This window comes from Microcaecilia unicolor, chromosome 2 (genome assembly GCF_901765095.1).
Source record: "Microcaecilia unicolor chromosome 2, aMicUni1.1, whole genome shotgun sequence".
Classification (NCBI taxonomy): domain Eukaryota; kingdom Metazoa; phylum Chordata; class Amphibia; order Gymnophiona; family Siphonopidae; genus Microcaecilia; species Microcaecilia unicolor.
Window position 1 is genome coordinate 245,156,289 of NC_044032.1, and position 17,953 is coordinate 245,174,241.

The 17,953-nt window shown below is 46.3% G+C and overlaps 1 protein-coding gene across 2 annotated transcripts in view; it reads right to left on the reverse strand.

The window, feature by feature from the left end:
- CEMIP2 (cell migration inducing hyaluronidase 2) overlaps positions 1-17,953 on the reverse strand; it is a 218,879-nt gene that overhangs the window by 162,191 nt on the left and 38,735 nt on the right. For both annotated transcript variants that reach the window (XM_030193858.1, XM_030193859.1), the window contains exon 2: positions 15,470-15,803. In XM_030193858.1, the coding sequence (XP_030049718.1) occupies positions 15,470-15,800 (331 nt within the window). In that variant the 5' untranslated portion in view covers positions 15,801-15,803. The remainder of the gene's footprint in view (positions 1-15,469; positions 15,804-17,953) is intronic.

The window sequence follows — 17,953 nt, forward strand, 5'->3', positions numbered from 1 at the left end:
ATCATGCTGCAGGCAGTAATGAGATGTGAATGTGTGGACAGATGACCACGTCGCAGCTTTGCAAATTTCTTCAATAGAGGCTGACTTCAAGTGGGCTACCGACGCTGCCATGGCTCTAACATTATGAGCCGTGACATGACCCTCAAGAGTCAGCCCAGCCTGGGCGTAAGTGAAGGAAATGCAATCTGCTAGCCAATTGGATATGGTGCGTTTCCCCAGAGCCACTCCCCTCCTATTGGGATCAAAAGAAACAAACAATTGGGCGGACTGTCTGTTGGGCTGTGTCCGCTCCAGGTAGAAGGCCAATGCTCTCTTGCAGTCCAATGTGTGCAGCTGACGTTCAGCAGGGCAGGAATGAGGACGGGGAAAGAATGTTGGCAAGACAATTGACTGGTTCAGATGGAACTCCGACACGACCTTTGGCAAGAACTTAGGGTGAGTGCGGAGGACTACTCTGTTATGATGAAATTTGGTGTAAGGGGCCTGGGCTACCAGGGCCTGAAGCTCACTGACTCTACGAGCTGAAGTAACTGCCACGAAGAAAATGACCTTCCAGGTCAAGTACTTCAGATGGCAGGAATCCAGTGGCTCAAAAGGAGGTTTCATCAGCTGGGAGAGAACGACATTGAGATCCATGACACTGTAGGAGGCTTGACAGGGGGCTTTGACAAAAGCAAACCTCTCATGAAGCGAACAACTAAAGGCTGTCCTGAGATCGGCTTACCTTCCACACGGTAATGGTATGCACTGATTGCACTAAGGTGAACCCTCACAGAGTTGGTCTTGAGACCAGACTCAGACAAGTGCAGAAGGTATTCAAGCAGGGTCTGTGTAGGACAAGAGCGAGGATCTAGGGCCTTGCTGTCACACCAGACGGCAAACCTCCTCCACAGAAAGAAGTAACTCCTCTTGGTGGAATCTTTCCTGGAAGCAAGCAAGATACGGGAGACACCCTCTGACAGACCCAAAGAGGCAAAGTCTACGCTCTCAACATCAAGGCCGTGAGAGCCAGGGACCGGAGGTTGGGATGCAGAAGCGCCCCTTCGTCCTGCGTGATGAGGGTCGGAAAACACTCCAATCTCCACGGTTCTTCGGAGGACAACTCCAGAAGAAGAGGGAACCAGATCTGACGCAGCCAAAAAGGAGCAATCAGAATCATGGTGCCTCGGTCTTGCTTGAGTTTCAACAAAGTCTTCCCCACCAGAGGTATGGGAGGATAAGCATACAGCAGACCCTCCCCCCAATCCAGGAGGAAGGCATCCGATCCCAGTCTGCCGTAGGCCTGAAGCCTGGAACAGAACTGAGGGACTTTGTGGTTGGCTTGAGATGCGAAGAGGTCTACCAAGGGGGTGCCCCACACCTGGAAGATCTGTCGCACTACACGGGAATTGAGCGACCACTCGTGAGGTTGCATAATCCTGCTCAACCTGTCGGCCAGACTGTTGTTTACGCCTGCCAGATATGTGGCTTGGAGCACCATGCCGTGATGGCGAGCCCAGAGCCACATGCTGACGGCTTCCTGACACAGGGGGCGAGATCCTGTGCCCCCCTGCTTGTTGACGTAATACATGGCAACCTGGTTGTCTGTCTGAATTTGGATAATTTGGTGGGACAGCCGATCTCTGAAAGCCTTCAGAGCGTTCCAGATCGCTCGTAACTCCAGAAGATTGATCTGTAGATCGCGTTCCTGGAGGGACCAGCTTCCTTGGGTGTGAAGCCCATCGACATGAGCTCCCCACCCCAGGAGAGACGCATCCGTGGTCAGCACTTTTTGTGGCTGAGGAATTTGGAAAGGACGTCCCAGAGTCAGATTGGACCAAATCGTCCACCAATACAGGGATTCGAGAAAACTCGTGGGACAGGTGGATCACGTCTTCTAGATCCCCAGCAGCCTGAAACCACTGGGAAGCTAGGGTCCATTGAGCAGATCTCATGTGAAGGCGGGCCATGGGAGTCACATGAACTGTGGAGGCCATGTGGCCCAGCAATCTCAACATCTGCCGAGCTGTGATCTGCTGGGACGCTCGCACCTGCGAGACGAGGGACAACAAGTTGTTGGCTCTCGCCTCTGGGAGATAGGCGCGAGCCGTCCGAGAATCCAGCAGAGCTCCTATGAATTCGAGTCTCTGCGCCGGGAGGAGATGGGACTTTGGGTAATTTATCACAAACCCCAGTAGCTCCAGGAGGCGAATAGTCATCTGCATGGACTGCAGGGCTCCTGCCTCGGACGTGTTCTTCACCAGCCAATCGTCGAGATATGGGAACACGTGCACCCCCAGCCTGCGAAGTGCCGCTGCTACTACAGCCAAGCACTTTGTGAACACCCTGGGCGCAGAGGCGAGCCCAAAGGGTAGCACACAGTACTGGAAGTGACGTGTGCCCAGCTGAAATCGCAGATACTGTCTGTGAGCTGGCAGTATCGGGATGTGTGTGTAGGCATCCTTCAAGTCCAGAGAGCATAGCCAATCGTTTTCCTGAATCATGGGAAGGAGGGTGCCCAGGGAAAGCATCCTGAACTTTTCTTTGACCAGATATTTGTTCAGGGCCCTTAGGTCTAGGATGGGACGCATCCCCCCTGTTTTCTTTTCCACAAGGAAGTACCTGGAATAGAATCCCAGCCCTTCTTGCCCGGATGGCACGGGCTCGACCGCATTGGCGCTGAGAAGGGCGGAGAGTTCCTCTGCAAGTACCTGCTTGTGCTGGAAGCTGTAAGATTGAGCTGCCGGTGGACAATTTGGAGGTTTTGAGGCCAAATTGAGGGTGTATCCTTGCCGGACTATTTGGAGAACCCACTGATCGGAGGTTATGAGAGGCCACCTTTGGTGAAAAGCTTTCAATCTCCCTCCGACTGGCAGGTCGCCCGGCACTGACACTTGGATGTCGGCTATGCTCTGCTAGAGCCAGTCAAAAGCTCGTCCCTTGCTTTTGCTGGGGAGCCGAGGGGCCTTGCTGAGGCGCACGCTGCTGACGAGAGCGAGCGCGCTGGGGCTTAGCCTGGGCCGCAGGCTGTCGAGAAGGAGGATTGTACCTACGCTTGCCAGAAGAGTAGGGAACAGTCTTCCTTCCCCCGAAAAATCTTCTACCTGTAGAGGTAGAGGCTGAAGGCTGCCGGCGGGAGAACTTGTTGAATGCGGTGTCCCGCTGGTGGAGCTGCTCTACCACCTGTTCGACTTTCTCTCCAAAAATGTTATCCGCACGGCAAGGCGAGTCCGCAATCCGTTGCTGGATTCTATTCTCCAGGTCGGAGGCACGCAGCCATGAGAGCCTGCGCATCACCACACCTTGAGCAGCGGCCCTGGACGCAACATCAAAGGTGTCATACACCCCTCTGGCCAGGAATTTTCTGCACGCCTTCAGCTGCCTGACCACCTCCTGAAATGGCTTGGCTTGCTCAGGGGGGAGCGCATCAACCAAGCCCGCCAACTGACGCACATTGTTCCGCATGTGTATGCTCGTGTAGAGCTGGTAAGACTGAATTTTGGCCACGAGCATAGAAGAATGGTAGGCCTTCCTCCCAAAGGAGTCTAAGGTTCTAGAGTCCTTGCCCGGGGGCGCCGAAGCATGCTCCCTAGAACTCTTAGCCTTCTTTAGGGCCAGATCCACAACTCCAGAATCATGAGGCAACTGAGTGCGCATCAGATCTGGGTCCCCATGGATCCGGTACTGGGACTCGATCTTCTTGGGGATGTGGGGATTAGTTAAAGGCTTGGTCCAGTTCGCAAGCAATGTCTTTTTAAGGACATGGTGCAAGGGAACAGTGGACGCTTCCTTAGGTGGAGAAGGATAGTCCAGGAGCTCAAACATTTCAGCCCTGGGCTCGTCCTCCACAACCACCGGGAAGGGGATGGCCGTAGACATCTCCCGGACAAAGGAAGCAAAAGACAGACTCTCAGGAGGGGAAAGATGTCTTTCAGGAGAGGGAGTGGGATCGGAAGGAAGACCCTCAGACTCCTCGTCAGAGAAATATCTGGGGTCTTCTTCCTCTTCCCACGAGGCCTCACCCTCGGTGTCAGACACAAGTTCACGGACCTGTGTCTGCAACCGTGCCCGACTCGACTCCGTGGAGCCACGTCCACGATGGGGGCGTCGAGAGGTAGACTCCCTCGCCCGCATCGGCGAAGCTCCCTCCGCCGATGTAGTCGGGGAGCCTTCCTGGGAGGCGACGGCAGCCGGTACCGCACGCGGCACTGACGCCGGAGACCTCACCTCGGGCGATGGGCCAGCCGGCGCAAGCACCGCCGGTACCGGAGGGGTAGGGCGCAGCAGCTCTCCCAGAATCTCTGGGAGAACGGCCCAGAGGCTCTCGTTCAGAGCGGCTGCAGAGAAAGGCATGGAGGTCGATGCAGGCGTCGACGTCAGAACCTGTTCCGGGCGTGGAGGCTGTTCCGGGCTGTCCAGAGTGGAACGCATCGACACCTCCTGAACAGAGGGTGAGCGGTCCTCTCGGCGCCGATGCCTACTGGGTGCCGACTCCTTCGGCGACCCAGAGCTCTCGGTACCGACATGGGAAGGGGACCGGTGATGATGCTTCTTCGACTTCTTGGGACGAAGCATGTCACCGGAGCTTCCCGGTACAGACGAGGAGGACGTAGAATCCAGCCGTCGCTTCCTCGGGGCCGAGACCGAAGAAGGTCGGTCTCGGGGGGGCTGTACCGCAGGAGCCCTCAGGGTAGGGGGAGACCCACCCGAAGGCTCACCGCCACCAGCAGGGGAATGGACAGCCCTCACCTGCACTCCAGACGAAGCACCACCGTCCGACGACATCAGCAGACGAGGTCCCGGTACCACCGACGTCGATGCAGCTGTCCGATGTCTCGGCGCCGATGCAGAGGGCCGATGCCTCGATGCACTCGATGTACTGGCCGCCGAGGTTGAAGGTCTGGACGCTGAAGACGTCGATGCACTCGATACCCCCGGTGCCGATGCCGACGAAGAGCCCGAGAACAAAATGTTCCACTGGGCTAACCTCGCTACCTGAGTCCGCCTTTGCAAAATGGAACACAGACTACAGGCCTGAGGGCGGTGCCCAGCCCCCAGACACTGAAGACACGATGCGTGCCTGTCAGTGAGCGAGATTACCCGGGCGCACTGGGTGCACTTCTTGAAGCCGCTGGAAGGCTTCGATGTCATGGGCGGAAAAATCACGCCGGCGAAATCGAAAGACGAAATGGCGAAATTTGGCACAGAAAAAAAGGGACATTTCAACCGGGGCCTAAGTAAGGCCTACCCCGACGACGAAAGAAAACTTAACGGGGCGAAAAACTCGAAGTAGAGGAAGGAAAAACCAAAAATGGTTAATCCAAATAATTTCTGGAATTTCTCACAGAAAGTAGTCGAAAACGACGCGCGAGGCCGACTTTTCGGGGCACGAACGGTAAAACACAACCGTACCGAGCGCGGAGAAAAGAAGACTGGCCGGCACAAGCCGGTTTCGGGCAGGAAGACGGCCGCGCATGCGCGGTGCGCATCGGCGTGCGAGGACTAGCAAAGGCCTTTGCTAGTGAAGATTCCGATTGGAGGGGCTGCCGGGGACGTCACCCTATCAGTGAGAACAAGCAGCCTGCTTGTCCTCGGAGAAAATAATGAATGAAGTTGAACGGTAGATGTGAAGCGTCTGTTTACACTTTCCAAAAACACTAGGACTAGGGGGCATGCTATGAAGCTACAATGTAGTAAATTTAAAACAAATCAGAGAAATGTTTCTTCACTCAACGTGTAATTAAACTCTGGAATTTGTTGCCAGAGAATGTAGTAAAGGCGGTTAGCGTAGCTGAGTTTAAAAAAAGGTTTGGACGGCTTCCTAAAGAAAAAGTCCATAGACCATTATTAAATGGACTTGGGGAAAATCCACTATTTCTGGGATAAGCAGTATAAAATGTTTTGTACTTTTGGGGGGGGGATCTTGCCAGGTATATGTGACCTGGATTGGCCACTGTTGAAAACAGGATCCTGGGCTTGATGGACCTTTGGTCTTTCCCAGTATGGCAATACTTATGTACTTATGAGTATACAATATATCAAAAAGCAAGGTTGCTGAACCTGGGAAAACCTGTAATGCACCTCCAAATAACAATTAAGAGAAACCTCAAAACTCCCGATATACATACGCTGTTTGTGCAGCGCTGCGTACGCTTTGTACCGCTATAGAAATGCTAAATAGTAGTAGTAGCAGTAGTATTTTCTTAATAGAGCACTGTTCCTATCATTGGTTTCTGTTTAAGGGGAAAAAAGAAGCAGGGAAAAAAAATTCCATTAAATGTGGAGAAAAACAACCGCTCCTAAAAATATATATATATATATATATATATTTTTTTTTTTAACCATAATCAAAGTGTTGTCACAAATTGATAAAGGGAGGAGCTGTGAAGGTCAAAAATGTATATCAGGTGTGGATGCTGGTCAAAAATACCATCCTGGAAACCCAGGCCAAATATATTCCGTGTATTAAAAAAAGGAGGAAGGAAGGCCAAGCAACAGAAGGCATGGTTAAAAAGTGAGGTGAAGGAAGCTAATAAAGAAGGCAAACACATAGTAAAAACTTTTTTAGGTATATTAAAAGCAAGAAGCCGCCAAAAGACTCAGTTGGAACGCTAGATGATCAAGGGGTAAAAGAGGCATCCAGGGAAGACAAAGCCATTGCAGAGAGATTAAATGAATTCTTTGCTTCAGTCTTCACCGAGGAAGATTTGGGAAAGATACTGGTGCCAGAAATGGTATTCAAAGCTGACGAGTCGGAGAAACTGAACGAAATCTCTATAAACCTGGAAGATATAATGGCGCAATTTGACAAACTGAAGAGTGGCAAATCACCTGTACCAGATGGCATTAATTCCAGAGTACTGATGAACTTGCAGATTGTTAGTAATATGTAATTTATCTTTAAAATCAAGCATGGTTCCGGAAGATTGGATAGTGGCAAATTGACGCCAATTTTTTAAAAAAGGTTCCAGAGGTGATCTGGGAAATTATAGACCTGTGAGCCTGATGTTGGTGCCAGGCAAAATGGTAGAGACTATTATAAAGAACAAAATTACAGAGCATATTCAAAAGCATGGATTAATGAGACTAAGCCAACATGGATTTAGTGAAGGGAAATCTTGCCTCACCAATCTACTACATTTCTTTGAAGGGGTGAACAAACGTGGATAAAAGTGAGCTGGTTGATATCGTGTATCTGGATTTTCAAAAGGCATTTGACAATGTACCTCATGAAAGACTCCAGAGGTATTTTATTTATTTATTACATTTGTACCCCGCTCTTTCCCACATACAGCAGGTCCAGTGCGGCTTACATAGTAAAAGAAAGCATCTTACATAGTAAAGAATACAGTAAAAACAAGGAAATGTAGGAACAGTATTAGTGTTCTATTGTGGATTAAAGACAAGTTAAAAGATAGAAAACAGAGAGTAGGGTTAAATGGTCAGTATTCTCAATGGAGAAGGGCAGATAGTGGGGTTCCCCAGTGGTCTGTACTGGGAGCGCAACTTTTTAACATATTTATAAATGATCTAGAGATGGGAGTAACTAGTGAGATAATTAAATCTGCTGACGACACAAAGTTATTCAAAGTTGCAATTTAAGTTGTTAAATCGCAAGAGAATTGTGAAAAATTACAAGAGGACCTTACGAGACTGGGTGTCTAAATGGCAGATGACATTTAATGTGAGCAAGTGCAATGTGATGCATGTGGGAAAGAGGAACCCGAACTATAGCTACATGATGCAAGGTTCCACATTAGGAGTCACCGACCAGGAAAGGGATCTAGGTGTTGTCATTGATGATATGTTGAAACCTTCTGCTCGCTGTGCAGCAATAGCTAAGAAAGCAAACAAAACGTTAGGTATTAAGAAAGGAATGGAAAACAAAAAGGAGGATGTTATAATGCCTTTGTATCACTCCACTGTGCAACTGCACCTCGAATACTGTGTGCAATTCTGGTCACCGCAAGATATGGTGGAATTAGAAAAGGTACAGAGAAGGGTGACAAAAATTATAAAGGGGATGGGACGATTTCCCTATGAGGAAAGGCTAAAGCGGCTAGGGCTCCTCAGTTTGGAGAAAAGAGGGCTGAGGGAAGATAGGATACAGGTCTATAAAATAATGAGTGGAGTGGAACAGGTAGATGTGAAGCGTCTGTTTACTCTTTCCAAAAATACTAGTAGGGAACACAATGAAGTTACAAAGTAGTAAATTTAAAACAAAATAGGAGAAAATATTTCTTCACTCCATGTGTAAACAAACTCTGGAATTCGTTGCAACATAATGTGGTAAAAGCAGTTAGCTTAGCGAGGTTTAAAAAAGGTTTTGCTAGCTTCCTAAAAGAAAAGTCCATAAGCCATTATTAAGATGGGCTTGGGGAAGATCCACTACTTATTTCTAGAATAAGCAGCATAAAATGTATTGTACTGTTTTGGGATCTTGCCAGGTACTTGTGACCTGGATTGGCCACTGTTGGAAACAGGATACTGAGCTTGACGGACCTTCGGTCTGTCCCAGTATGGCAACATGTACTTATGACGTTTGTTTGAATTATTCCCCTAATTCTATAAAAGTCGCCAAAAATTGCACAAGCAAATTTGGGTGGGTGTCCAATTTGCACATGCCATTTAATTGAATGAGCCAATTAGTGCCAATAATTGTCATAAGCAATTATCTGCAGTAATTGGAATCAATTAAGTTGTGCGTGTGTAAGTTGTAATCCACGCCTAAATTTTATACGTGTCTCGAAAAAAAGAGCATGGAAATGGGAGGGATATGAGCGGTTCAGGGCAGATTTTGGGCGTGGTTTTCAGTTACACGCACAATTATAGAATAAGGGGTTCTGCACGTAAATTTGGATGGGGCACGTATACCATGTTTTTGTTGGTGCAAATGGATGCGCCTAAATTTATAGGCAACCCCTGGGACTTAAGTGCTATTCTATAAACCGCGCCTAACTTGCTTATAGACAGTGCTTTTTTTGTACAAAAAAAGGTGCCGGTACTCATTATGGGCGGGGTCACCACATATGGCTCCACCCCTATGATAGCCACACCCACATCAACCACACCCCCTACACCAGCCATGGCGCATATAAACAGACATCATTGAAAATATTACAGTACTCTAGGAGAAAAAAATAACGTGATTTTTTTTCATTATAAATAATCTGTATCTAGTCTCCCCTGGGAGGCGTTAGCAGAAGATGTACAGGAGAAGCTACCCTCAGCGCTCTCCCTACACTCTCAGCAGAAGGTACCGTTGCTCTACCATCACAGGCACATTAAGGATACTAAATTGGAATTAGACTATGCCAAATATGCTAAAGAATGAGAGAAAGACTTATCAATACAGTTAACAACCCGTGTTTTTCAGGAACACGTTCTAACTCTGAGACAGATGACTACTTGGACTGATCTATGGGAGCTCCAGTATCGGTTCGCGTTACGGCTTTATGTTCCACCCCGAAGAGCTTTTCATATGGGATTGTCCCCTGATGGAGCCTGCCCTAAATGCAAAGGGAGCGGAGCAACATTAGGACATATGTTTTGGAACTGTCCGAGAGTTGCCCAGTTTTGGTCAAATTTGCTCAGTCAAATAGAGTGTTTGTGGAAAGCAAAATGGAGATGCTCGCCACTGCTGTTGTTCGGCAAACCAGAGATTAGCCGACCTGGACCTAAAGGATATCTAGCATTTGTGAAAAGAGCTACTATGATGGCAAAGAAAACGATTTTAATCGACTGGCTTGAAGTAAAAGGTCCCTCAATGCAGATATGGAGAACTCAGATGATAACCATGATGAGAATGGAACGATTACAGGCTAGAGAGAAGCCTCACCAAGAGTTTGAACTATTTATGGACAGATGGAGCCCATTCCTGAGCACAATGCCCTCTGAATCTAGAAGCCAGATATTGAATATATAATACCATATTCTTGCTGTATTTGTATTCTGTTTGATTTGGGGGGGGGGGGGGGGTAGAGGGGCGGGTTAGAAAGAAGTAGAAGGGGAGAAGAGAGGAGTTAGGGGATAAGTTAGGAATAGGGAGAAATATGGTACAAGAGCTTTGTGTAATGTCATTATGAAAGTTATGTTTTGTTATTCTTAATAATAATAAAAAGATTCAAACATAAATAATCTCTGTAAGCTCTTACAGCTCCAGTATACCCAGTGCAAAATAAGACAGCCAATGTAAATTCTCAAATTGGACATATTACAAACACTAAAATGAAAATAAAATGATTTCTTTCTACCTTTGTCTGGTGACTGTTTTTCTTTCCATATTGGTCCCAGTCTGTGATTCTCCTTTCCTTTATTTTCGCTTAACTCTTCTGTGCCATTTGTCATTTTTGTCTCCTTTTTCTTTGCTTTCTTCTATATTTTTCAGGCTCTCTCTCTGTCCAGATTTAATTCATTCTTACTATCCATTCTTTAATTTCCTTCATCTACCTGTGGCTTTTCATCTTTTCCTCACCCTTGTTCTCCCCATCCCCCTTCCTCTTATTCTCCAGTCTTTCTCTATTCCCCTTTTCCATCCAGCAGCTCTGCTTTCTCTCCCCATCCTTCCAGTGTCTCCCCTATTTCTTTCTGCATTCTTCCATCCAGCGCCTTCCCTCTTTCTCTCCCTATCCTTCCGTTTTCCCTCTCTCTCTCCCCATCCTTCCATCTGTTTTCCCTCTCTCTCTCTCCCCATCCTTCCATCTGTTTTCCCTTCCTCTTTCCCCATCCTTCCATCTGTTTTTCCCTCTCTCCCCAATCCTCCATCTGTGTTTTTCCCTCTCTCTCCCCATCCTTCCATCTGTTTTTCCCCTCTCCCCCCAATCCTTCCATCTGTGTTTTCCCTCTCTCTCCCCAATCCTTCCTGTTGTTTTCCCTCTCTCTCTCCCCATCCATCTGTTTTTCCCCTCTCTCCCCATCCTTCCATCTGTTTTTCCCTCTCTCCCCATCCTTCCATCTGTTTTTCCCTCTCTCCCCATCCTTCCATCTGTTTTCTCCTCTCTCTCCCCAATCCTTCCCTGTTTTCCCTCTCTCTCTCCCCCCAATCCTTCCCCTGTTTTCCCTCTCTCTCTCCCCAATCCTTCCCTCTGTTGTTTTCCCTCTCTCTCCCCAATCCTTCCCTCTGTTGTTTTCCCTCTTTCTCTCTCTCCCCAATCCTTCCTTCTGTTGTTTTCCCTCTCTCTCCCCAATCCTTCCCTCTTTCTCTCTCTCTCCCCAATCCTTCCCTCTGTTGGTTTCCCTCTTTCTCTTTCTCCCCAATCCTTCCCTCTGTTGGTTTCCCTCTCCCTGCCAAGTTTCCCGCGAACGGCGCGAAGTTGCGACGCACGCGGCACCAGCCCCTATTTCCGACCGCTGCTACTACTCCTGTTGAGCAGCAGCGGCCGCTACACAAAGAAAAAGAAGATTTAAAAAAAAAAATTGAAACCTGGCTGAAACACGGCATCCCGGCACTGTAGACAGCCATTAGGCATTGGCTGTTGCCCCGCAGCCGCTCCTCCTCTTGCCTCTATGTCACTGCCCCTGGAGGAAGACCCGGAGGAGAGCAGTGATGTAGAGGCAAGAGGAGGAGCGGCTGCGGCCGGGCAACAGCCAATGCCTAATGGCTGTCTACAGTGCCGGGGTGCGGCGTTTCAGCCAGGTTTGAAGTTTATTTTAAAATCTTTTTCTTTGTGTAGCGGCCGCTGCTGCTCAACAGGAGAAGCAGCAGCGACCGGAAATGGGGGCTGGCACTGCGTGCGGGACATGGACTCACGGGGCGGGGGGGAGCAAAAAGAAAAGGTGCCGGTACGCCGTACCGTTGCGTACCGGCACAAAAAAAAGCACTGCTTATAGAATAGCACTTTTTTTCGGCACCATATACAGCAGTGGTTCCCAATCCTGGTCATGGAGGCACCACAGCCAGTCAGGTTTTCAGGATATCCACAATGAATATTCATGAGAAAGATTTGCATGCACTGGCTGGGGTGCCTCCAGGCTGGAGCAATGGTACAATCTTTAATGAAAATGATCCGACATGGGCCATGTTTCCGCAGAACATGCACCACCTGCCTCAGGGGTCAAGAAAAATGTTCTTTTTGGTAAATATCTCAAGTTGTCCCTTGGAACTGTATAGATTTTTCAGCAGTAAGCTGTACCAAACACTTCCAAGAGTAACAGCTGATTCTAAGGGACGATTTGAGATATTTATTTACTAAAAAGAACATTTTTCTGCCAGTCAACATAGCATTGCGAAGTCTGCTGAGTAAGCTTGGGAGGCACTTATGTAAGGTGGTTGTATGACTACTTTTAGGGGTTCCCTTTGCTTTTTACCCCTATTAGTTTTTTGTACCCCTGAAGCAGCATGAGGGCGAAACGTGGCCACGTCGGGTAACCTTGCAATAAACCACTTCTTCTGTTACCCTCCTGTTCCATTTTTTTGTCTTTTTTGATCTGCTTTTTTTTTTTTTTTTGGTTTGCCAAAGTATGCCCAGACCACAACCTCTCTAAATCTCTATCTCGGGGATCTACACATAAACATAGAGGCCTTCTAAAATCTGTATTTACATGCATGTGTTATCTAATCGTGTAGATGCTTCTAATGATCTCCTTATAAAACTCATTTAACAATATTACTCGTCTACCTTTACTACCTGCCATAACAGCCACTGACTGCATTTTTAGAATTAATCCAATCGATTGTACATTGTTCATAGCTTTTTAAAATACTAGGATGCCTATTTTAGAAGCATTTCTGTGTCTAAATAGTAGCTTTCAGGCTAGATGTGCAACGAGCAATTTTGGAAAGTTACTATTTACACCTGGAGATCCATAACACATGCAGAATTTAATAAGGCTGTGTGGTTTGGGCAAGCTGAAAATCTACACGAACTCCCCATTTTACAAGAGGAATACAAGTAGCACACATAACATTAACATAGTAAGTGACGGCAGATAAAAACCTGAACCTAAAATTTCCACCTTAATTTAAACCTTCCCTGAGGCACACATAAGTGCCAGCTTGAAGGGGCAAGTAAATGGGTCAACAGAACCCCACCTGCCATGCCCCCTCCCCAATAACATTACTATACAATCCCCTCTCCTGAACCTCCATTTCCTCCCCTATCATTACTAGATACTCCAACTACTACTACTGAAAAAAGGTGTGAGCAAATACAAATAAATAAATAAATATCCCGCATCCACCCCACCCCCAACAAAAGCAGCCCTCAGACCCTCTCCAGGTCTAATCAGGGGGTCTCCCTGGTGTTTAATGGGGAGTAGGAGTAATCACTCTGGACCTTTGAACACCAGGTTCAAAATAACAGCTGTTGACTGGAGATCGTTCCAGCTTCCCTGCCCCCCACCCCTCCCTTAAGGGCAGCAATCTTAAGAAACTTAGGGAGAGCAGGATGTCCTTTTTCTCTACATGCAGCTTTTTAAAATTGCTGCTCTTGCTGGATTGTCAGTAGATATGCATGCACTCCTGAAATGTCATTATCATAGTTTACAAAAGGCTCCACATTTGGCACAGCCTTTCATAAATTACCAGGGGAATTAAGAATGACCCAACCTGGACTCTCAATTCCTATCTCAACATTTTCTGAGAAACAGGCATTCAGACTAACAGCTGCCTTGCACCACTGCTCTAGCCTAGATTGTTTCATGTGCAGGAGACAGAACTATTTGTTTTCCTCAACGGGAGGGGAAGAAAAGTATGTGTGCTTTAATATTCTCTACCCCCGCTTCTTCCAGCTTGAGCTGCCTGGACTCAGGATTATACAGAGAATCTCTGGAAACTGTAGCTCAGCTACAGTCTCAGTTGTTCACCACACACTCTCGTGCAGAATATAAAAGGCTGAAGCAAAGGTCAAACATTTTATTTTCCCAAAAAGTATCAAAGCGTGAGGAAGAAACTCTGCCAACTTCTGTCAACTGCTCTTGTGGCTCAAGCTAATTCCTGTCAATTACGTTTCTGTAAATGTTCTGTGAAGCCGCTGGTAGACTACAGAAAAAAAATTCTCCAGCACGGCTTAACTAAACGCAGACTCGCTAACATTAAACTTCTAACTTTCACACAAACAAGTGAAAAATCCAGAGTCTGAGCATGTAAACATTCATTTCTCCTCTGGCTGGACTAACACCAAGGGTTCCATTGACAAAAAGCATGCCATGCCTAATCAAGAACTAGTACTTCCAGTCAGTCCCAGCAAGAGAGAAAATGATGATACACAAGGACTGCAGGGCCCATATAAATCAGCCCATTCCTGATGAAATACTACAAAAGTGTAGCCACTCTCAAGCTATCCCCTTACATCCCTGATACAAGGATGCTCCGTGCTTATCCCACTTTTTTTTTTTTAATAAAATGGTATGGTAGCCATGTTAATCCACTTTTAAAGGTAATGAATAGAAATAAATAAATAAGACAATACTTTTTTTTTGGACTAATAGTATTTTTTTCTGAAAAAATGTACTAAGTTACTCCAATAAAAAAAAAAAAAGGTATCTTTTCCTTTTTTTTTTTTTAATTTTCTATTCATTACCCACATTTTTTTTAATTCTTATTGTTTTTGCTTTGGTCGTCATCCCCCAAGAGGCTATTCTATGAAAGCCACTCCTTTTTATAAAAACATACCTTTATAATTTACTTCCAAGTTTGTTCTCTTTGAGCATCGTAAGAAGAGCTCTGGTGTTACTTATAGAATTACAAGTCCACAAACTAAACCCATGTTGACACCTAATGAAGTTTAACATGCATTAAAAACAGTTAATGCAGCGCATTAATAGCACACTATCATGTCAGGAGATGGGAAAGAGGTGCAGAGTGTGCCTTATAGTTAAACACGTGTTATTAATGTTAATAGCTGTATTAATGGTTAATAAACATATAGTAATGACCACTGCCATTCCCGAAGTACTAGAAGGCCCCCAACATTTACTGAGAAGATTTCAAAGCTACTGCAGGCTAACTTTTGCCATTAATGTGTATTAACTGTCAAATCTTATATACCTGATATTTAAATGTTTCTATCTCAACCCCCCCTCTCCTGTCCTCTAGTCACAATGCCTTATGAAGTTATACAAAAACACGTCTGGATAGGAAACGATCAGTAAGATTTCTGTTTTTATACAGCTAAAAAAAAAAAAACAAAGGTAATAATGCTAGTCTGGATTTCTATAGTGTGTTTCATGCCATAAAGACTGCCACATGTGTGCCAATTTCATACAGAAACATCACTGCAGTCGTTTTTCAGGCAAACAACAAGGCAGGATGATGCTGAATGAAATCATTCTCAGAAGGGAAAGAATACACTTTGTTACACCTGGGGAAAACAGAGCCCCAGGAACTAAAGCGACTGCCCAAGGTCACTCCTCTGCCAGGCTTCCCCCATTCCCACTTCCACTCCTAGCCCTAGTACTATAACCACCAGGCTACACCACCTTCCATCTGCTCTAATCATGCTTAAATCGCCTTTGGCCCCCAAAACATTTCATCCATGCTGGACAGACTTACCATCCGGAGCATATTTCGACGAGATTCCTAAAACTATTGCGAGTACGACAAAAAATGAGAGGCTAGACATGGCAACCAAATTGAGAGTGTTTTTGTGTCGTTTCCTCCTGCAGTTTTCTGCCTGTCGCCTCTCTTCCTCCGAGGGGACTGCAAACGTGGCATCGGCCTCCTGCCCTGCACAGGCAAATTTAGCCAGTGCCTGGGTCTTTGGCAGCGGCGCTGGGCGCAGTGGAACAATTTTCCCTGGCACATATCCAGAGGACCGGTGACTGCTTCTGCTCTGAGGCTGCAGGAAGAGGGGGGAGCTACCCCTGGGATGAGTCGCTTGCATGGTCTGTAGGGAAAATGGAACAGAAGAAAGTAAGTCTTTGTGTAAGAGTACTACTACATCACTTGCGGTGAGCAATTATTAACATACCCACATTAATTGAGGAAGCAAACTAATTTTTTCCATAGCAAATATGGTATGTTAAAACAGTTTTCCCTGTTAAAGTAATGTAGGCATTAAGAAAAGACGCCAAAGATCATCCTAACCAATGAGTTGGAAAAGACCAGAACAGAAGACGTTTCAGCTGGAACTAATAGCATCTACATATCTTCATTCATCTGCATTTCACGCAAATCCACAGACCCAAATTAGAACCTGCCCCATCTGAATCCTCACACATACCTTGACATGTTCTGAAAATCTGACAAGGACAGGCTATCCAAAACAAACTTTATTAGACAAACAAGAGACAAAACCATCTCACAGGCCTTCTCTGCCTTCAGAAAGAGCCTGGAACTTTCCAGTGGCATCAGGGGGGAAAAAAAAAAGCAGACAGCATACATAATTCTGTACTAAAAGCCTTCATGCACAACATATTTGCCCCTGGTACAAAAACTTACATTGTGAGCTCACTAGAAAGAACCTGCATATAATAAAATGTAAACCGCTTTGGCTGTACCGCAGAAAGGCAGTATATCAAATCCATGACCCTTGACCCTTTACTCTTTCAGTATCCCTTCCGTTTTGGGCTCACAGCCTCTCAGAATGACAGCCCTATGCATACAGAACGGGCATCTATTTCATTTGACTTTTGCCAGTGTTCTTCCCACAAGCATGTGCAAGGTGGAGTAACAATTCAACAAATAAAAGTACATTCAAAACTCAAAAGAGATAGGAATTCATTAAGTAATAAGTAGAATCCAGAATATAAACAATCTGAAGAAAAATAAAGGATAAAACTTTTAAATTACTGCCGGCACTCTAACAAAGGGCTAAAACAAACAAATCAGATAATAACTAGAACATTACAGTTTAAAGAAAATACTGTTTCAGTCACAGCAGTTCCAATTTCTATACTTCCCTCAGCTCCCAGCAGGGAAAAAGACCAGGTACAGACTTATTAGCAATCACCCAACTCCCTAAATTATCCACAAAACGCCAAGCTAAAACTTGCCAGAGCAGTAGCACGTTTAAAAAAAAAAAAAAAAAAAAAAAAGACACAACAGGGAGCACCTCCTCTGAACATCAGGGTGAGGTGACATTGCACCTAGACAGCTGCGCCTTCAGGTGCATATGCTTCGTCACAGGGGCAGGGGAGATTTCACACCCATTTCTGATACAGTCATGCAAATGCCACAAAAGAATCACTTCCGTTCGACAGGACCTCTGGTCTCACAGAAGGCATTCAGGTATTGCTGGGAGAAGCCAAAAATCCCTACAGTTCACCTACAGGCAAGCAGCAGACAAGTAAGTAAGGCAGTGCCAAAAATAAATGCTGCCCTCGCCCCCATCCTTTCGATGAAAGCATATGACAGGTTCTGAGTTGGGGGAGTAGTGTAAAGCCAAAGTGCAAACTCCACTGCTGCTTCTTGGGATCTCCACTGAATCAGGTACAAACAAGCCATAGGAGCGACAGGAAAATTTATACAGCAGCTGAATATAACTCACCTTAAAATACAACTGAAAAAGATGCGAGTGGAACCCAAAATCTTTTCCCTTCGCTTTTGGCCAAACAACTCACTGATTCTCAACAATGCCAATCCACACCTAAGGCACTGGGACAGAGCAATACTGAGAGACCTGGCAGCGTGCACCGGAAAACACTCATATGAATCCTTTTCTGGCTGTAGTACAACAGCATGCCCCAGGAAGTCTTCTGATAATGAAAGAGAATGGTTTTGTAATCTTTCACAGCGGCAGAAGGGAAAAGACAAATCAATTCAAGAATGGGCTAAACACAACAAACTTTGCCTGAACCCAAGTAAAACCGAGCCTCTGGGTCCCTAACACAAGTGGATACATACCGGACATCAAAATCCCTTTTGGGAAGTATGAACTCCCCCTCAAATCACAAGTCAGGAACCTTGGAACACAGATTCAACACTTACTCTGATTCCCCAAATCCAAGCAACCTTCAAGAGCTGCTTCTACTATTTGCAACAGCTACGCTGCCTCTCTCCTTACATCGAGAAGGTAAATCTTATCCCAGTTGTGCA